Consider the following 22,457-nt stretch of genomic DNA (forward strand, 5'->3'; position numbering starts at 1 on the left):
AATATTTATGGTTTTCTGATATTTTAATTATTATCATCATCCTCATTTTCCATATCACCATCAAAAATATTTGTTGATTTATAATACATAGAAGGTCATGTCATGCACAGGATAGAAAAAAAGTGTAAGAGAATTGAGAGCCTCTAAAGATGTAGCTTGAGGATAGACTTAACTTATTTTTCCTCTTCTCCGCGGATGCCTCAGCTAGTAGATTTCTTAATTTCTTCTAAAGAAGTGATCTTTGCCAAAAATGGATCAATACGGTTTGTTGAACTTCAACTATGAACTCACTGTAAGTTAGAAAATTTCTTGAGAGGGATAAAGTTGAAAGTAGAAGGTTGAATAGATTTTCTGGAAAAAGTGAAGCTTAACTTGAGACTTGGCTTTGGTCAATCTATGTGTGGCTTCTTTTGACCATTGACACTTGGCTTTGGTGAATCTATGTGTGGCTTCTTTTGACCATAGATGGATGAGCAAAAAAGGAATCTCCTTAAAATGCTTTTATTTTAAAATCTATTTTTATTATTAATTTCTCTAATCACAGAAATAGGGCATGCTCATAGCAACTATTTTTAAAACATTCTGGATATTAGAGCAGTATATAATGTAGAAAGTTGAAGTCTTCCATAAATACCTCCACTTCTCGGGATTTTTTTTTTTTTTTTTTAAACATGGGGCATGAACTTACAATGCTGAGATCAAGACCTGAGCTGAGATCAAGAGTCAGACACTTAACTGACTGAGCCACCCAAGCACCTCAGGATAATTTTAAAAAATCTGATACATATCCATACATACTTTTAAATACTTTGACAACATTATTAACATTGATATTTTAACAAAATATAAGATCAGAGTATACATGTTATTTTTAAACTTTTTTTTTTCATTTCACAATCTTTTGGACAACTTATTTGAGTATGTAGCTAAAACCTGACTCTTCCTGAGTTATTTTCAGATTATTTTAGGTGTATGGCTTTGCCTTGATTTCATATTAAAGTCTGTTGATAGCAGCATTATCACTTCACTTTTACATAGTTGAAGGGAGCTAAGACTAAATGAACATCTACTCTGTGCCAGTATTGTTCTAGGCTATTTAGGTACTATTATTGCCCTTTTCTGTTAGAAAATTTCTGATTCAGAGGAATCAAATAATTGTCCAAAGTAACTACATAGCTAGTGGGTAATTACAACCTATATGACCAGAAAGACTTTAATTTTTCTGTTACATATTTCAAAGTGGGCTGAGTATTATTTTAAGTACAATTTGTTGAAATAGGTAATTCAAATGGTAGGTTATGATCTACTCAAAGCTTTTAAGTTCTATTTGCTAGAGATTCTATCATTTTGCAAAACCCCATTACCTTTCTCCCCATGACCTGCCTGAACTTTCAGTGGGGACAACACAGTTGATGATAGGGTCCACTATATACATAGCTAATGGCTTTTATTACTAACACTACTTTCACCCAGTTAAAACTTAGGGGGTTGAAAGAAAACGTTCCTAGCTAAAAATAAGAAATCCTTGGCTTAATAACTCCTTTAAAAATTTTAGAACTTTCCTCTTTAAATACACACTATGAATAGCTTAATTAAAAGGTTCAAGATGATGTGTCAGTAATCCCTATGTAGGTAAAATTTGTGGTTACTAATTTGATATGATAACAGTAATCTGATGTCTTCTTAGAGTATCTTAACTGTGGGGTAGAGAAGGTTTCTTGAGCTTTAATGGAAATTGAAAATTTAGAAGATATATACAAATACTGATTTTCCTTAATGTATAAAGGAAGATCAACCCTTATCTTCAACAAAGCAGGGCTAATGGACTGACAGTAACCAATGTTGGCATTTCAATCATCTTTGATGAGTACGTTAAAAGAAGGTTAGATAAACACCCATGCTTTATAGTAAATGGCTCACTTGTGATTTTCAGTCTTTTCAGTCTATTAACCTTTCAACTGACACTAGTTTGCTTTTGTGTCAGGAAGGAGATCTGAGTTTTATTTGCCCATGTAGATTCTTTGGGATAAGATAGTGAAGGTCAAAGACAAAGTGTTCTTGATTCAAACTTTTAAATGTGTCATTTTCTTCTTGCTTTTACAACAATGACTTAATTTTAAAATGGACTCGAATATCACATGTGCTCTTGAACTAGTATTTGTTCTCATTCTTGGGAGCTTCCTGGAAGTCTGAAACTGGACTAACACATGGAGGGCATGGAGAGACCAAAATAAGAGGCAGGTCACTCCAGACTGGTAGCGGCAAGTTTAATAAGGGAACTTACATATGGGGCTGATCTTGGGTGGTTGCAAGAAAAGGAGACCCCATGCCAGCCTACCTGAATCTTAAAAACATCTATAGAGGTCTTAACTGGGTTTAGTTATGTATACTGTCAAGGTCTTCACAAAAATATATTACTGTTTCAAGGCTGTGTCCTTTAGTCAGCTTCCAGTGTGGAAAAGGCAAGCAGAAAGCACATTTCAAGGGCATGGGAGAGGTTCAGGAGTCTCTAATTGACCCAGGTCCATCTCATGGTTCAGCGAATTGTCACACCCCCTTGGTAACCTCTTCCAATGACTAAATTTAACAATAAATTTGAGAAATCCTAAATATATATTTTAATATTCTTTAATCATGGAATTCTCTGATTCTGTGAAGTATGTGGATTACATAAGGGATCCAACATTAACATGACACTTTAAATTTTTGCCTTGCTTATTTGAGGTAGGTCTGTCACTTTGGCCATGGGGTCCAAACCACAGACAGTACCAGGTATCTTGGTTGAGAACAGAGATGGAGACAATGGAATAGCTGGAGAAGGAGACAGCCTTGGCTTCTGGTAAAAAAGTGTAATATTTGTGAGACTAACCAAAGAATATGGTGATTCAAAGGATAGAGGAATAGAAGGAGAAAGTATGCACATCCTCTTTTCCTAATTTCCTAATTATTTTGATGTTTCCTCATGTGGTAAGTGCTAGTGAGAAAATAACAGGTACTATGAGAGTGACAATCCCTGTTTTGTTATGTAAATAATGCTCAAGTTGCTAATCTGTCCTCATGGTTTTATGTACTTTACACAGATCGAATATCCATTTCCTTTCTTAAAATCTTAAGTTAACTCTTTCCATCTTCAGCTCCTCAACTTCCTGTGAACATCTCCATTTGGTTATACCATCAATACTAAACATATTTTTGTAAACTCTCCCACAAGCAGGGCTTGTATCCAATAGGGAACTCCATGGATTTGTTGGGTTTACTGAAAGATGTTTTGTCCTTCTTTCTCCATCTTTAGCTTTGACCCCAGTCTTGCTAAATTCCCCCAAAATTTTCTTGCTCTAGACCTTGTTTTGTGCTTTGGAACTCCTTCTCTTCTTCTAATCTTGCTTTACTTTCCATCTTGTTTGGTTAATACTTTTACTCTTTTCTTACACTATAACTATAAAATACACTCAGGTGGTGGAATTATTGTCCCCAAGTTCTATTTTTTCCACATTTTTTTCCTGTTAAAAGGTATACTTGGTTTTTTGACTGATATCCATGGGTCAGCAACATTTATGGACATTCTGCCTTCAGTGAAATTAAGCAATAACCCTGGTATAACCACAAGGTTCAAGTTATAGACACAGGAGAATGTTTTGATAGATTTTATTTTTTAGGTCCTTTATGCCTAATGGTTCATCACACTCTGGTTGTGATGTATATGTGTCTGGAATTTTATAAATTAGAAAAGAAGAGCATATGCAGTGATGTTGAAATTCATCTTATGTTTGTATAAAGTGGGAGTTTTAGTAAAAATATGCACACATAAAAGAAGGAGTTCAGTGTACATAAATGAAAAAATATTAATGGGCTATAAGTTGGATAAGAAGAGAAAGAAGAGAAAAAAGGGACAGGAGGAAGGGGATGGACCTTGATCCAGCTGGGAGGTGAATTGATTAAAGGCCAGATATAACAAAGAATTATTGAGATTGGTAGTCCTGGAGCTGGGAAGATAGCAGATGGTGATTACAGGATAAAAACCTAGAAATTGGGATTTTTGGTGGAGGTCCAGTATTTGATTGCAAGGGTTTGACCATGCGAAAGGGTGGAAAAGTGGGGTAAAGGAAAGGATCATTGGATATGAGGTGAAAGAAGTGAGGCCAGATTTAAAGCGAATTGCCTATGTGCTTGTTAGAGTCACCAAGCATTATAAAGCAAAAAATGGTTGGGAGAAATCTGGTGAGCTGGGTAGTAAAATATTCAGTGACTGGAGGAGTGACCAGGAGAAGAAGAGGTAACCGCAAAGCAGGAGAACAGTGTTTGTAAACTCTGACAACAAACACTTTAAGAGAGTGACAGATTTTGAGGGAAAAGGAACAGAAATAATCTAGTTGAAGCTATGAGGTGTCCATGTATCCTATCTCCAGGTCCTGTGCTTCATGAGGGTGTGAGGAAAAAGCATTCAATACTGGAAATTCTACTTTGAGGAACCCAGTGCCAGCTAGGGAAATAGGATGACAGGAAACTTCTGAATAGAGACAGGAGACCCATGGTATTGTGCTCACAACTTACCTGCCCTTGAGTCACAGTGGAAAGGCAGAGACTAAGAGGAGGGTGGGAGATTTCGTTATAATAGGGCATATATAGACGCATATGGGGATAAAAGTCCAGATGGTGATCAATAATTTGGGAGTCCTAAACATCTTTCATTGATTGACATGAGGAAGAGAAATACTATAATTTCTAGAGGGGAAGCAAAATTGTTTGTCTCTTTAAATGAGCACTATCCAAGTAGAGAACATTTTAAATACAGATAACCCAGAGGAGAAAGAAATGTCTTCAGAAATAAAAATAATTTTATGTCTCTCTAATTTAGGGGGAATTTACATGTATTTTTTCTAAGAAATTAGGTAAATATGTCAAAAATGAATTTTTCAGTGCCTGGTGGAGCTTTGGATGCATGTACTGACATTTTAGCCCCCTATTTTCAGAAATTCTGAAAAATTTAGAAAATTTAGAAAAATTTCTTTGTTAGTACTGCATTTCATCCAGTTTTCATAACATGTGACATAACAACATGACAGAAATCTTTTCCAAAATAGTTCATTTTATTGTCCTTCCTCAAAAACAGAATCAACACCATAGAGGGCAAATTTGATATAGTACAGGTTTCAAGAGTGAAGCTTAAATTCATATGATCTGAATTCTCTAAGTGATACTTTACCATAATATCCAATTTTGCATTGAATCTCTGAAAGAAAATGATAAAATCTAGAGCTTATGAGGACTGAAGAGTCTATCTAACTGAACACCTCCCTGACTTTTAATATGGAATAAGGCAGCGTGGTTTCCCAGATTTAACAGATGCAAATGAATGGGTTCTAGGGAACAACTTGTCCCACTGAAGGGATAATACCAGCCAAGTGCTAAGCTAATGTGGAAAGAGAAAAGGAGAGAGAGTTCTAATTCACGTGTTGGAGGGCAGTAAAGAAGATCTCTACACAATTTTCTGACAACCACCACCATTTAGTGGTTACTCTGTGTTAGCTATCTATGTCAGGTACATTATTCATTTTAAATTTCTCAACTATTTTATGGGGCGCCTGGGTGGCTCAGTGGATTAAAGCCTCTGCCTTTGGCTCAGGTCATGATCCCAGAGTCCTGGGATTGAGCCCTGCATCGGACTCTCTGCTCAGCAGGGAGCCTGCTTCCCTCTCTCTCTCTCTGCCTGCTTCTCTGCCTACTTGTGATCTCTGTCAAATAAATAAATAAAATTAAAAAAAAATTCTCAACTATTTTATAAGATGAGTCATTATTATCATTTTAATACATGAGGAATTTGAAGACTGGAAAGGTTGCTCAAGGTTATTCCAGTAATAAATGGCAGGAGTAAGACTTAACATGAATCTGACTCCCATACCTATACTTTTAAGCAGTTGACAATATTTCTTTTATCTTTTTCTACTAGAACAAATTAAATGACAATTTTCAATGAAATCCATGAAAGTCTACTAGTTTCTTCCCCCTCTCCAATCCCAATACTAAGTTTGAGGCTTAAGGATGACTCTAGAAGTGTTTGTATTTGTACTTTAAATTGTCTAATTCTCTCATTGAGGGCTTAGTAGAGTCATGCAGTGATGGAAAAGGAAGGTAGTGCTTTAAAATGACTAAAGAGTTCTTTTTTAATGAAATCATAAAATACTCCATAATCTCACTTGTTTAATCTTTATTGTCTTTCTAAATACTTTGGAAATATTTTAGAGAAAAAAAGTCACAATCATGGAGTTAAAGAGCAATATAGTTTAGAAAATTGTGGTATTTGGTTGATGGTAGAGGTAGGTTTTTGAGTGGTGTGGGTAGTTGGTGTAATTTCAGGATTAGAGACATCGAATTATTCATAATAGTAATCAGATTCTGTAGTTTCAAATATATAGTTATCATCAGGGTTGGGGCTGCTATAGGGAAGTTCTGTTGTTTCATATCCTGGCTCAGTGGTCATCCTGAGGGTCTTGGTCCTTTCTGTATCAGCTGCGGATGAGGTGTTGGTGGAAGCAGTGGTATTTTGCACAGTAATGGCAGACGATGTGGTGGTAAAGAGTGTTGCAGCTGCAAATGTGATGGTTGTGTTGGAAAGTATAGTTGGATCTCCAGCAGTTGCATGTACAATGGTAATCTCTTGTGTGGTAAAAGGAGTTGTTTGCGTGGTGGCTGTGAGAGGAGTGGTAGTAACAAGGGGAGTTGAAATCTCAGTAGCTGGGGCATTAGACGTGGTTGCAGCAGTGGGTGGAATGGTGACTGGAACTTGGATTTCAGGACTGGAAACTGTGATATCAGAAGAAGTTGTCCTTTCAGAAATGAGAGCAGATGAGATTTTGTTTGTGGTTGTAGCTGAGGTTGTGTGGGAGCTGATAGTCTGGGGAGTTGTGGTGGCAATGGCAGAAAATGGAGTTGTGTTTAAGACTTGGGTTCTGGTGCTTACCACCTTGCTAACTGGTTGCACCTGAGGTCGTGGGCTGGGAACGAAGGGAGGTGGATATAGCCTGCCTGGAGAAAGAGATATATGTGGATGATAGTGGTGTGATCCAGGTTTGTTTTGAATGTGTGGCCTAATACAAGGCTTAATTTGTCCAGGTACTTTAATTGGTGGATTTGATATCTTCTGACCAACTGGATGTGGGTGTCGTCTTCGACTAGATGACTGTGGACGTCTTCCTTGACTCAATGGTTGTAGAAGTTTTCTTGGATCAAGTGGCTGTATATATTTTCTTCCACCAGGTGGCTGCAGATGAGTTTTGGTGTGGCATGCTATATTTTGGACAAGTGCTTTTGAATTAGGCTTCCTTTGTCTAGCTCTTGTAGCAAGTTCATTTGCATGTGCCTTGTTTAGGCTAGCTTTTTGCAGCGTGTGTGGATTAGGATTATGTTTGGTTAGTTGCGGTTTTTGCTGAAAGATTGTATTTGAAGGAGTTCTGAATGGCCTGATCACTCTTGTAGCAGAAAAATTTGGAAGAGATTGGGATTTTTGAGACTGTGTTTTAGAGTATGATAATGGACCAGGATGTAATGAATTGGATCTTTTGTGAATAGGTGACTTGAAACAGGGACTTTTTTGAATAGGGTTATTTTGATAAGCTTGTGGCTGCCTAGACCTACTTTGAGTTTTTGAACTGTGCTCAGTTGGACCTAGTTTTGGTTGGCTAGCTTTATTTGAATGAGTTTGTGGTTTCGCTAGGTTTTTGGGGATCGATGACTTTAAAAGCAATTGCTTTGTAGGAGGAAGTAACTTTGAATTGGTTGATCTACTTAGTGACTGGCCAGCTAAGTTTTGGTGATATTGAAGCAAGAGGGATCTTGGTGGATTTGGATTTGGAAAACGTTTGACTTGAGCAGATTGTGAACGAGCTAGCACTTGACCAGATGAACGCAACAGTCTTCTTTGATTGAACCCATTATTCCTTTCTTGACTCTGACTGCCCTGAAGATAGACATAGGCAAAATCAATCATACTTAATATCTCTTCTGCAAAATATTAAATTACAAAGAATTAAGAACATTTTTTCCTAAAAGTTATGTTTCTGGCTTGTAAAAAAAAAAGGCCTGCATTTAGACAAGTGAATATCTTTCTTTCCATCTTTCTTTCTTTCTTACCTCTTTCTTTTCCTTCTTTCCTTCCTTCCATGTTCAGTATCTCTTAGTGAGATATACAAGATCTTATCACTGGCACATATGACGATGAAGCCTTTGGCCATTCATGCATATTATGTGTATGCATGTACTCAATATTGTTTTTCCAGACAATCTTAAAAGAATCCTTCAATCTGAAGTAATTTCTCCCTCTTCTGTAGAATTTTTGTTTTTATTTCTATAGTAGTAATCAGGACCTCATGTCAAAAAATTAAGTATTTATCTAAATTATAAACTTCTAAAGATTCTACAATAAATTTAAACTCCCTGAAAGAAATAATTGTCTTTTTTGTATGTCCTCATGTCATTTTAAGACTCAGTATAATTTTTGGTGCCTATCAGACCCTGAACAACTTAGTCTTGAATAAGTTAATCTTTTTTACTGAAAAGGAAGTTTAATTTAAGATAAATAAATCATATTACTTAAAAACAGTACAATATACAAGAAACTCTTATTTATATTTCTCAAGAAAATTGCTGTTGATATACTTGGGCCTTCATAAAGGAACTCATATATGTTACTACAGTCATCCACAGTTCTCCATTCAAAGCTTTTTAAAATTTCATACAATCACAGTCCAACTCATTTGTTAAATAAAATTGAGGATAGACAATTTTTCACAAGTAGAGCAGTAGCTGAGAGAGACGTGAGGGGAATTGATAGGGGTTTTCTTTATTAAAATAGAAAAATAAACATTCATATTGTTGAGAAAAATCTAATTGAGAGTGAGAAAAGTGATGAGAGCAGAGAGAGGAGGGTTTTAGGGGTGATGTCCTTGAGTAAGCAAGATGGTGTGAGATCAAGTGCATGAGTGAAAAGATTGGTCTTAGCAAGGAATTTGGACTGCTCAGAATATATAGGTGTGGCTGAGAGTAGGTGAGTATAGATAATGGTGATAGGAACTTGTGAGGGTTCGTCTTTAGTTGTTTTTATTTTCTTGGTGAAATGGGAAGTAAGTCATCAGCAAGAAAGAGGATGGAGGAAGAGGTTTTGGACGTGTGAGAGGAGAGGGAATGGTGCTAGTTATCTAGAATAGTGAAAAACTATATGGATGGGAAGAAAAGAAAGGAGGGGTTAATACTGGTAGACCATGAACTCTAATTCAACTAAGGAGAAAAATGAGAACACAAGGGAAGTTAAGACAATGAAATAGGCTTAGAAGATTTAGAGCACAAGAGGGACAGGCCTGGAAAGACAGAAGTGTTGGTTTGGTGAGTGATAAGATCTCTTCAGATGGCGGTATCAGCAACCGAGAGGATAGTGTTTTGGAAAGATTGTCTATGGGGATATTGAAATTACCAAGAATTAAGATGAGAATAACATCAGAGAGTGATAATGAGCCAGGTGCTAAAACCCTTGAGGAATGAGAACCAGCAGCCTGGGTCAATTGATGACTGAACCTGGACAGGTTGGTGGGTCGTGTAATAGGTGATGGGAAATTCAAAGCTAGAGGTTTTCAAGAATGTGAGAGGGAAGAACAGGCTGGAAGCAGTGATCAAAAGCAAGGAGGTCAACCATCACAGCAGTTCTTATGGAATGCGGGAAGAGGGAAGACACCAGCCCCCACGTGAGAGAGGTACAGGGGAAGACAGGGTCCAAGAGACGAGCCTGATAGCAGTTAGCTTGAGAAAGGATTGGGAACATTTAGAGAAGATGTTTGGGATGTAGGGTTGATCAAATTCATAACTTCTACTACGATCTAGCCCATCTGCTATATACAGTATTTTAAGCCTGAACGCCCTCACCAGCTTTCTCCCTGAGTTCTGAACTATGGCCAATGTGATGAAATGAGGACAGGTGGGGAAAAAAAAAAAAAAAGAAAGAAAGAAAAGAAAAGCACTTAAAGGGGTGGCTCAGTCAGTTAAGCAACTGCCTTAGGCTCAGGTCATGATCCCATTGTCCTGGGATCGAGCCTAGCATTGGGCTCCCTGCTTAGTGAGGAGCCTGCTTCTCCCTCTCCCTCTGCTGCTCCCCCTGCTTGTGCTCTCTCTCTTTTTGTCAAACAAACAAACAAACAAATAAATAAAATCTTAAAAAAAAAAAAAACACTTGGATGCTTTTCCCTTAAATAATTATATCAGAGCATATATATCTAAATGAAATTCTGTTTTAAAGTAGTCATTTGATACTTTATGTTCCTGTTTCAACAGTGCTATTGTTCCAAAATAATTTTTGGAGTCTTTTTTTTTTTTTTTTTTTTGCTATTTGCCTTCATGGCTGATGTATTAAGCCCATGCAAAAATTTGTATCTTTTTAAAAACTCATCATACTGATTATGCATCCTTTTACTACAGTGTTTGGAGTCAAAGATCAACTAGAGTGAAAATTCTACAAAGATGATTCCAAGTCATTGTCCACTACTAGAATCAGATAAGCATGAAGAATCTTTCTGATTAATGGAACTTACCAAGAAGCAGAGGCTTAGAACCCAAAAAATTTGGAATATGATTTTCATGTTTAGTTGCTATACTCTGCAAAAAGCCAAAATGATTATTCTTTTAGTCACACTGATGCAAGATTGGAGCAAAACTTTTATTTACACAACAGGCATAGCTTGGAAAAGTTTTAATATTTATATTTATATTTATATATTTATTTATATTTATATTTATATTTATTTATTTTATATTTAATATAAATACAATATATTTATATTATTATAATTATATATTATTATTAAATAAATTATTATTATATTATATAAGATATTATATATAAATATAAAATTGTACATTTTATATTTATTTATTATTATTTATTTATATTTATTTATATTATATTTATATATATTTATAAATAAATGCAAAAAGCAGCCCTTTATTTTCTTTTTTAAGGCTCATGAAATAAGAGCTCAAATAATTAAAATACTGATATTTTATAAAGAACATTTTTTCCCCGCAATTAAAGCCTGCCTGTAAACTAAATTCCTTTTATCTTCTGAGGATTCCTATATGTTTGCGAAGAAATATCCTCCAGACAAAGTTAGAGGATATTTGTGCAATATATCCTACCCATGTATAAACAACAACAACAACCACTAAAAGTCTTTACAGGAAGTTTTTAAAATCCTGGAAGACTATTAGTAAAGTATTAATTTTACTGTGTGGTATAATTTTAAATTATGCACAATATTTCTGCTATGCACCAGATATTTCTAGGCAGATAAGGCTATATATTACATAAAAAAGGAAATGCATCATCATTTTCTTACTTGGGTTGAAAATGAAAAATCATACTTAAAGACTGATACTGGAGTAAGAATTTTGGAAATAACTTATAAGCAAATTTACCTTCCTATGTTCTCCCAAATTAGTTTAGATTTTTACCCATGTAAAAGACAATTTAGTTTAGCTAATTTTAGACAGAAAAAAGTAGAAACTGAAATGCTCACCTACTTTAAAAAAATTATTTATTTATTTATTTTAAATAATCTCTACAACCCAATGTGGGTCTTGAATTTACAACCCAGAGATCAAGAGTTGCAGTCTCTACTGGGTGAGCCCGCCAGGTGCCCCTGCTCACTCCTTTTTAAAAGTTATCTTAAGGGGGTTGAGGGAGAGGGATGGAGGGCTGGGTTATGGACATTGGGGAGGGTATGTACTATGGTGAGTGCTGTGAAGTGTGTAAGACTGATGATTCACAGGCCTGTACCCCTGGGGCAAATAATACATTATATGTTAATAAAATTAAAAGAAAAAGTTAAACACAATGACAGCACCTGGGTGGCTCAGTTAAGTGTTTGACTCTTGATCTCAGCTCAGGTCTGGATCTGAAGGTCATAAGTTCAAGTCACACACAAGGTGGAGTTTACTTAAAAGTTCAACAAAATGTATATACAATTCTTACATAGTTAAGGAATCATTAAAACAAAATTTAGTTCCTTATAATGGGATATTATCTAACAAGTACAGAGATACGGGAGTTGTGAGAAACGGATAGAGGAAGTGCAGGGAAAGCAGAGCATGGAATAGAAAGAGAAAACAGCGCGTTCAGGAGGGTCCTGTCTTCTGTTGCATGTGTCCCCCTTGAGCAATCTCATCAGAGCGGGGACCTCAGCGGCCAGCTCTATGTTCTTGTCTCCCAAATCTCTATCTTTACAATAGGGCTCTCTCTGAGCTCCCAAACTATGTATCCTACAACCACTGCACTTCCCCTTCACATTTCCAACAGGAACTCCAAACTGACAACTTCAAAACTAGACTAGTAACACGCCTGTCTCACCCCACCTCTTGTCCTACTACAATCCCTTCGGAATGAGTGACGCTACCATTCACACACTTGTTTAAAGGAGAATATGAAAGTCATTTTTTTTTTTTAAAGATTTTATTTATTTATTTGACAGACAGAGATCACAAGTAGGCAGAGAGGCAGGCAGAGAGAGAGGAGGAAGCAGGCTTCCCTCTGAGCAGAGAGCCCGATGCGTGCCCGATTCCAGGACTCTGGGATCATGACCTGAGTCGAAGGCAGAGGCTTTAACCCACTGAGCCACCTAGGCGCCCCATGAAAGTCATTTTTGATTTCGCTTGTCAAACTCGTCTTCACTCCACACTCCCACCTCATATTTCAACAGGATTCATCAATTCCAACCGTGACCAAATCTTTATTCAGTTCATTAGATTTCCTCATCATTTTTGACTTATTCCATGTCCCCATCTGTAGTTCAGTTTTTTTCACAATTTCTTAAGGTACTATGTGATAGCCTCCAAGCTTCCTGAAGCCCTACTACTCTACCTTCCAACCTTCCTGCAGCTCCTTTTCTTCTGTAACCGGAATGTCCTTCCAAAAATCTGCTTAAAATTCTTTGTTTACTTCCACAGCTGCACAATGAAATCCAAATTCTTTGGGTGTAGGTCCTCTGCATTCTGTCTAATATTTTTTTTAAATGAGCTATGCCAACGTAAAGGACTGGCAGTTTTCCAATTACTCTATGTTCTTGCTACCCTGGAATCTACATTGGCTTCTCTGTCTCCCATTGATCTTGTGAGCAGATGACTTCTATTCATCTTTTAAAACTTTGTATGGCTATGACCCCTAAGCCTTCCTGTGTCCTCACATTATGCCCAATACTATCCCGAGTTAAACTGTATTATCTACTCTTCTACCCAGACCACCCCTACATATGTCCAGACTGAGGGTTTCCTCTTTTTTTTTTTTTTTTTAAGGTTTTATTTATTTATTTGACACAGAGAGAGAGATCACAAGTAGGCAGAGAGGCGGGCAGAGAGAGAGGGGAAGCAAGCTCTCTGCTGAGCAGAGAGCCCGATGCGGGGCTCGATCCCAGGACCCTGGGACCAAGATCTGAGCCTAAGGCAGAGGCTTAACCCACTGTGCAACCTAGGCACCCCTGAGGGTTTCTTCTTAAGACTGGAACTTAAAAAACCCAAATCTCTGTATCCTTAGTGCCTGGCAAACTGCCTGGCATAGCTAACACAAATAAATATTTCCTCACAGAGTGCAGGTTGAGAGTGAGAAGAAGGACTGGTAGGTTAGGAAGCAAATATTTTATTTTATTTTATTTTTTTTAAAGATTTTATTTATTTATTTGACAGAGATCACAAGTAGGCAGAGAGGCAGGCAGAAAGAGAGGCGGAAGCAGGCTCCCTGCTGAGCAGAGAGCTCAATGCGAGACTCGATCCCAGGACCCTGAGATCATGACCCGAGCCGAAGGCAGAGGCTTTAACCCACTGAGCCACCCAGTGCTCCACAAAGCAAATATTTTAAATGCTCTTGTACTTTTTATTTGAATAATGTACACTGCTCTTTGAGATAAGGTTCAACTCTAGACTAAACCTTAGTTTTTGTTTTTATTTTTACATTGTAAGATGTTCATTATTTCATTTTTAAAGCTGAGTTTTTAAAATGAAGTTTTTTTTTCTTAAAATTAAATCCTGAAGATTTTGCACACACAAATAAATGACTAGGCTCTTATATACGACTTTCTAACTCCAAATATTTCAGCTAGTTCTGTTAGTTTGAAATCACATTTATTTTTTTAGAGATAATGGCTTCCTGAAGATTATATTTACATAGGATTTAATTTTCCAAGTGTCTAGTTAGCTAAATTCAATTTTGATCTTGTAGACATAATAAATGATGAGAGTAAAAAAAAATCACAATTAAAAAAAAAACACAGTAAAAATAGAAAATTTTTTGTTCCTGTTAAATTCATGTTTGGCTCAGATAAAAGAAGCCATGGAACATATTGAGGGTTTTTCACTATGACATTTATTTTGACAAGTGCTAACTTAATTTGGTTTCTATTACCTCTTCTGGTGAACATTACAGAAAATTAAGCTATCCTGGGAGGAACATTTTATTTAAAGGAAAATTGGATGGAAGGTTATTGTAAGTCTGTCATGTGGCAGGAGTATGTGGGACACTAAGAATCCAATAGTGAGCAAAGCAGAATTCTTTCATCTCATAGAACAAGTTAGGGAGCCAAGCCATAATTAAATAAAGACACAAATACCCAATTAGAAATGGTAATAAGTGCAATGAAGAACAAGTATAGGTGCTATAAGAAGGTATAAAACAGGACAATTCTGATTGAGAGGGATAAGGAATGAAAAGGCACCATTTTGGTGAAGTGACATTTATGCTGACATCTGTAGAATGAGAACGTTAGCTAGACAATGAGTATGGAAAGAGGGTTTAAGGCAGACACACAGCCAAATTTCAAGAAGTCCAGTGTGGTGGGAGGATAGTGGTCAACGGGACGAGTGGTTGAGATAAAGCTGGAGAAATTCCAACAGTAAGACTTATTACTTATTACACGGGTGTTATGAAACCACAGTGAGGTCTTGGATTTTGCATTTTATCTTAGTTTCAAGAGTTGCTCCAAAATAACTATTTCAAAATACAATAAAATCTCTTTTCTTAGCCACATTCAGTTGTTGAAAAATTTAAATCTTAAAAAAAAAATCATTTATTTAAGTAATCTCTACACCCAACGTGGGGCTTGAACTCAACCTCAAGATCAAGAGTCACATACTATTCTGATGGAGCCAACCAGATGCCCTGAAAACTTTCAATCTTAAAAAAAATATTATGTCCCACCTTTTTATCTTAAGGCACATTTGAGTTTTTGGATCGACTGCAATTAATATCTTCTGGCATTTCTTTTATGTACCCTTTATTAAGAATTCTATTGTAAACTGAGGAATTGTAGGTAAATTCCAGAATGGACTGGATATTTCCAAATATCCATATACTTACCCTGTTAGGAGTTCCTTCTCGTCAGGTAGATTCTTATCAGCTACTGTATGTGAACATCCTCTTGATGGTAATTAGAATTAAAAATGATATTAAAAAGGAGAATTTATAGGAAAATACTGGTGATTATATGCAGCCTTTTTGCTGGATTTCTCCTGGTAACAAAAAAAGTGTGATGAACTTATTTCTAGTCTGATGATCTTTTCTTAAACAATGGGTAATTGTGAGTAGATATTGGCAGGTACCCCTTTGCATATATTCTTTTCTTAGGCAGATAGAGACTCACATTCTTCTGATGAACAGATTGAACATTCAAGTCCATTTTGAAAAGTTTCTCAACTCTTTGGGATTTCCGAGGGTGTGTCTATGGGAGGACTTCTAATTGATGGAAACTTATTGTCCTTGGTGTCTTTTAATATTATTTTATATAGTATCTAACATGCTTTCAGGAGGAACTAAACTACCAGGAGAATTTAAGATGGTCCATTCTCTGGAAATGATGTCAAGGGGTTAGGGTTCATTGATATTTAACATTAGTAAGGTAAGCGTACTTAAAAGGGATAGTAAATATAGGAAGGAGCTACTTACCTGTCTCCGATCTTCAGCCATTACTTCAGGCTAAATAAATATCAGGAACAGTATAATGTTTCATGCAATGTGATGCAGGGTCTTGACTCTCTAGTCAAGTATTTGAACATCCAGTACTGTGAAAAACTAAAGGAAAATGATCTGAGTGAAATAGGTGGATTGTTTATAATATTATGTTTATATGTTTTTATTATGTTTATAGCATTAAATGTCTACATTTGTTGAGACAGTTGAGTGTTAAATTCAGATAGATTTTACATTAACACAAATTATTTCTTCCAGCTTAAGAAAGTGTGATTCTTAAGTATAACTTTTAGAATATTTTTAAGCTCTTTTTTTTTATGTTTATATGCATATCTCTAGCACTATAATGAAACTTAAATGGAACAAATTCAATCAGTTATCCATGTTTTGATTTAGGATGGATTATTTTGAGAAAAGAGCCAAATCATTAAAATAAGCCAGACTATTTTCTACCCTGTGACCTTCGTTCACGGAGACATTGAGAACTGAGGATAAATTGTAGGGAACATCATGATAGTTTCTATTCCACTTCCCATGATAGAGTGGATTGTAGAAAGGTTAGAAAAACAATTTGCACTTTAGAGTAGGTTCATTTGGGACAAACATCTTAGTTATTGATGGATGCTAATATGTCTTTGTGTCAAATGACTGTTGAACTTGGAAAGGCTGTTAACAAAACTTTACAGCTTTACATAAATTTAACCTTCACATTGGCATTTCCTTTTTTCTTTTCTGTGCAACTCCAAACCTAGGAAGTCTAAAGTTTAGACTGGCCGTCCTTCATGTTATAAGTGGTTTTAACACTTACATGCCATATTTCAGTATTTGTTCCATTCGTCTGTGTTCAGTTGAGAGAGAAGTTTCTTAAACTAAGCAGAGGGACCTCAGAGAAGTCGTGACACTCCTTAAAATCTCCAGGGTGGAGCACACCCACCTGGGGATATGTATAAGATGATCAATTAAATGTGGAAAGAAAATTCTACAACTTAGTCTTTAATTAAAAATAAAAAATAAAATAAGCATTACTGGTATCTAATGTAAGTACTGATAGACCCAAATGTCAAACATTCATATGTCATGTTTCTACTCAGGAGCCTTACTTTTTGCTGGTAGACTATTAAGTTAGTATAATGGGAACATGTCAAAATGTTTTGTTTTATTTGATAGTCTGCATGGTGAAGATATATGTAGAGAAAAGAAAGGGAGTTTCAGAGCATGGAGTGACAAATTCATTTTCAGTGTATTGTAATGTAATATGGTTTAGGTATGTTAGATGAAAAAATTTACCAATTATATTGTTTTAAATAATAAAATTTTTAAAATGTTTTTTAAAAAAATGAAATAGAGTGACAATGAAAGTATTTTTTATGGGGCATCTGGGTGGCTCAGTTGCTTAAGTGTCTGCCTTTGGCTCAGGTCATGATCTCCGGGTCCTGGGATCAAGTCCAGCCTTGAGCTCCCTGGTCAGCAGGGAGGCTGCTTCTCCCTCTCCCTCCATCTCTCTAACCCACTTGTGGTTGCTGTCTCTTTCTCTCTCAAACAAATAAATACAATCTTAAAAAAAAAAAAAAGAGTATTTCTTATGGCACTGAGGTTCGATAATAAGATTTTAGTTAAGTGTTTAAAAAGGCTGTTTGTTTTACAAAAGTCTTTAGATTTTCTAAACTTTTTCTAGGTTGCTGTTGGCAGTAAGCAACATTTTGATTCTTTGAAAAATTAGAAGCATTAACATGTCTCTATAAAGTAATTCCTAAAATAAACATACAATGATGGATGAAAAAGTAGCTGTTTCTTGAGTACAACTTCTTTTATGAAAAACACAGTTTGTTAAATATGTTTTAGAAATATTTCTATAAGTTTTGTTGTCAAAAACTATTTGTGTCTCCTACATAAACTCTCACATATATATATGCTTAAAAAACTTGGAACCTAAACTATTTGAAAACCGTCCAAGGAAGAATTTCAGTGGGTTTTGAAACAGTTTGTTAAAAAATACAAGACCATCTGACTGGTTTATGAGAAGAACTGATTGATATTAGGAAAAGGGATATAATAAAACAAAGACCTGGTGATTAGATTGTGGAAAATAGGTGTTATAATTCAGCAATCATAGCCAATCCAAGGTGGGTATGATAATTTGGTAAGTACAGCCCAAATGTTCTGTTTGGAGCTACACTTACTTGTGAGGTCATATGTGCAGCTGTGACTTCCTATGAAGTTGATTATTAAAATAAACTGAACACAAAAGCAAACTTTTGAATTTCCGTATTGTATAGTATTAAATGAATATTTTATAAAATACTATATTTTATGGTATTAAATAAATATTTATAAATATTTTATAATTAAATAAATATTAAATATTTATAAAAATAATATTTATAAATATTTTATAATTTTTATAAATATTTAATAGTTAATTTCATTGCTCCCAGTAAGATAAACTTCTTAAAATTATTAATGTATTTATGAAAAGTATTTGTTATAACTAACAAAATAAAAATTTAAAGCTTTGGGTTTTCTTCCCCAACTTTATCTCCTTTGTCTTTAATTTCTTCTACCTTTATTCTCAAAGGAGACTATTACCATTATCTGCCAGGTTCCTCAACTTTTATAATTCAGAATCAGGAAGCCTCTTAGAGAGAAAAAGATCAGAAAAAGGAGTAAGGGGAGCTCAAAATGAAAGGTTACCTGAGATAATATAATGGGAAAAGATTTTTGGGGCTGGTAGAGAGTACAAGAGAAGCCTGGGGTAAGGACGATATCTTCCACAAGTTTCTTCTCAGAGCTAGCTCCGTGCCTGGCACATAGTGAGTACTCAGTATATATTTGGATAAATGAGACACAATTAACTTGTAGATAAAAAACAAAATGAACACTTTAACATCCTCTTTAGTCTAATTGAATTCTAAGAAATTTTACAAAAAGAAAGTCTAGAATTCAATGTTTTGAAAAATCTGGTGCAAAGAACCGAAATAAAAATCTGCCTCTGAGTAGATGTGTGTCAGAATTACCTTGAAAGCATTTAAAAATGCATGACAGCACTCTCTTCTGTTCAATAGAAATTCTGTTATGCAGGGGTGCCTGGGTGGCTCAGTGGCTTAGGCCTCTGCTGTCACCTTGGGTCATGGTCTCAGGATCCTGGGATGGAGCCCTGCGTTGGGCTCTCTGCTCAGCAAGAAGCCTGCTTCCATCTCTTTCTCTGCCTGTCTTTCTGCCTACTTGTGATCTCTGTCAAATAAATAAATAAAAAAATCTTAAAAAAAGAGAAATTCTACTATGCATTATTTTTGATGCTTTTTCTAAATAATATTCGACTTTTCTAAATGAGAAAAATCAGAAAGATACAACAAAGGAAACATCTTCCCTTGCATAACCTAGTTATCACTACAATGCATTACTTTGATGTAGTGGTGCTTTCTTAGCACAAACCAGAGGTCTCAGAATCAAAAAACTCGAAGACCAAATTGGAACATTTGAATCCCGTGGTTTATTAAATCAGTTAAAAAACACTTGTTAAGGGGCACCTGTCTGGTTCTGTTTTACCTGTCTGGTAAAACATGCGACCCTTGATCTCAGGGTTGTGAGTTCAAGCCTCATATTGGACGTGAAGCCTACTTAAAAAAAAGTGATAAAAAAAATAACAAAAAAACAACCCACGCATTGAGAAGTAAGAAGAAAGAGGTGCACTGCTTTGGGTAGGGTTCAGGTGGGTGGATTCCCGTGTTGCACAGCACTCATCTGTCCTGTCTCTCTCTGACACACTTTTCCCACCAATGGCATCCTCACAAAACCAGAGTTGAGGTTTGCACCAGGAAGCTCAACAGGAGAGTAATCTAGGCTGGTTGTGCCACCTTCTTTCTCTGAGAGAGGCAGGGGAAGTATGCTTGGCTATTGCTGCAGCTCCCCAATTAGCCTGTTAAAAAACTATGGAGTTTAGCACGTATGGGGCCTGAATGGGATCATATAGTGTCACCAATGGGTGGCTGAAGAAGAGAAGACAGGGGTCAGCCTGGAAATACCATTGTCATGACTTGGTCTGTACATCTTTTTCTATCTCAAACATTCTTGTTTGTTCCTCATTATTTCATTTATTCTACCTTTTAGCATGTCTCACAGGCTACAAAGCTATTTGCGCTCTATTTAACACATTTTATGAATTCTGCCTATCTGTCACAAGCCATTTACTTACCCTTTATCCATATTTAATGTATACAAGCATACCTCAGAGATATTGCAAATTCGATTCCAGACCACTGCAATAAAGTGAATATTGCAATAAAGTAAGTCAAATGAACTTTTTGGCTTCCCAGTGCATATAAAAGTTATGTTTATACTCTACTGTAGTCTATTAAGTGTGCAATAGCATTATGTATAAAAAATGTATATACCTTAAACAAAAATACTTCATTACTAAAAAATGCCATCATCTGAACTTTCAGTGAGTTGTAATCATACATCACAGATCACCAATAGCAAACACAAAAATAATGAAGAAGTTTGAAATACTGCAAAAATTACCAAAGTGTGGCACAGTGCTCACAAAGTGAGCAACTACTGTTGGAAAAATTGCACTGACAGACTTGCTCCATGCAGGGTTGCCACAAACCTTCAATTTGTAAAAAAACACAGTATCTGCGAAAAGCAATAAAGTGAAGCACAGTAAAAGGAGACATTCCTATACTATGTTTTGCCTACGTCTCATGAGCTATTATGCTGAACACTGCTTACGGATTTCGCAATCCCTTTTTTATGGGGCCCAAATATCTATGCAGTTGACCTTGAACAACATGAGTTTAAACTGTGTGGATCCACTTATAAATGGATTTTTCCTTTTATAAGTACAGTACGGCATCGTACATGTCTTTTCTCTTTTTTATGATTTTCTTAATAACATTTTCTTTCTTCTAGCTTATTTATTGTAGGAATACCATATATGATACCTATAACATACATAACATGTTAATCAACAGTTTATGTTGGTAAGGCTTCAGGTCACCAGCAGGCTAAGAGTAGTTGTTTCTGGGGAGACAAAAGTTATAGGTAGATTTTGGACTACGAGTGGCTGGCATCCCCAACCCTTGTCTAAAAGTCGACTGTACCTTCCTTTATGTTCTGTAATAACTAATGTCTGTCTGAAAAGGGGCCGTTAGATAATTTTAAGACTATACCTTTGATTATTACCTCATTGTCAAGAAAAACTGTTTTAAATAAGATGGTTTAGTTTACTAAAAAGTTTTGGTACACTTTGATAAATAAAAACATATTTTAATGGCTGCAAAGATGTTAGGATTTGATCATCCTGTGAATTTTATGGGTGAGTCGCCTTCTTGGGCAATCCACAGATCCGCACGGAGCAGGCCCTGGTTCCCCACTGCTTGGGATTCAAAGTTTTTCTTTTTCTTCCCGGCTCAAGGGAACGTCTTCCGGCGTGGGGCAAGCTTTTCTCTTTCAATCCCCCTTCACAGCGACTTAGGCTTTTGGAAGTAAAAGCCAGTGCGACATCGGGACTGCTTCTGCGGTCTGGCCATACACCTTCTTTGGGTGATGAGTCTCACAGCCTGCTACCCGCCCGAATATACAGCAAGGGAAAAGAGAAAAGAAATATAAATTGTTCTCTGAAATAACGTCTAGTTGGTGTCCGCTGAGGTGAAGCTGTGATCCTCTGGCCTGCGGAGGCTTCTCTCCCGTGTCTGGCGTCCCAGCAGAGCGGGCTGTGAGGCTGGCCCGTGACGCGAGAGCCTACGTAAGACCTCTCCAGCCTGGTGGTCTCAGGGTACTCAGACTTCTTTATTCCTAGATAAATATTTTCTGATATTACTGTAAACTTCATTTTCTTTTTAATTGCGATTTCTTCTCCATAGCTGCTGCTTCTTTCCGTCTCTGGCGCCTCAGTGACAGGAGCTGCTGCCTCAGCCGCCCGTCTGCAATGGAGGGACCCGCAGAACTAATAGTTTCCTCATGAGGAGGAGTAAGCCGACCTCTGCACAGCACCCAGCCCAATAATCCACAGGCCTACACCGCCTTCCGCTTCAGCGGGCTGCCTCACTGCAAGACTGAGAGCTTAGAGCTGGCAGCTGAAGGCCAAGGTGTCCTGGTGGTCATAAAATGGAGAAGCGCCAGGGAGTCCTCCACCTCCCATTTTAGAACACCATCGACAAGAACGCCTGCGCAACGCTAGCAGCATTTGTCACGTGACCCGCAAGATGGGCGAGAACAGGTAGCGCCCCCATCTGCGCATGCCTGCTATCGGTGCTGCGCAGCCCCAACGTCCTGCGTAGCCGGAAGCTGGGGGTTTTGAGAAGAGATCGCCCACCTTCCGAGAGTCGGTTAATAGCCTTGCTTCCCCAAAGCAGTAAGGGTGTCAGGGAATGTTTTTCGACAAGAACAACATATTTAGAAACGCAGGTAAATCTTACCCTAAGCATCTTGTTAAGCTTTCCCATTATTGAAAATAATTTGCCCATAT

The 22,457-nt window shown here is 36.6% G+C and overlaps 1 protein-coding gene across 1 annotated transcript; it reads right to left on the reverse strand.

The window, feature by feature from the left end:
- Positions 1-6,202: 6,202 nt before the first annotated feature.
- LOC116870913 (mucin-6-like) lies at positions 6,203-15,448 on the reverse strand. The gene is made up of 3 exons (XM_032863138.1): positions 15,380-15,448; positions 10,572-10,628; positions 6,203-7,954 (listed from the first exon to the last, which is right to left on the reverse strand). Exons 2-3 carry the CDS (start codon positions 10,617-10,619, stop codon positions 6,371-6,373), a joined length of 1,632 nt encoding a protein of 543 aa, XP_032719029.1. The 5' UTR covers positions 10,620-10,628; positions 15,380-15,448; the 3' UTR covers positions 6,203-6,370.
- Positions 15,449-22,457: the final 7,009 nt, after the last annotated feature.

This window comes from Lontra canadensis, unplaced genomic scaffold, assembly GCF_010015895.1.
Source record: "Lontra canadensis isolate GAN:19392208 unplaced genomic scaffold, GSC_riverotter_1.0 scaffold1, whole genome shotgun sequence".
Lineage (NCBI taxonomy): Eukaryota > Metazoa > Chordata > Mammalia > Carnivora > Mustelidae > Lontra > Lontra canadensis.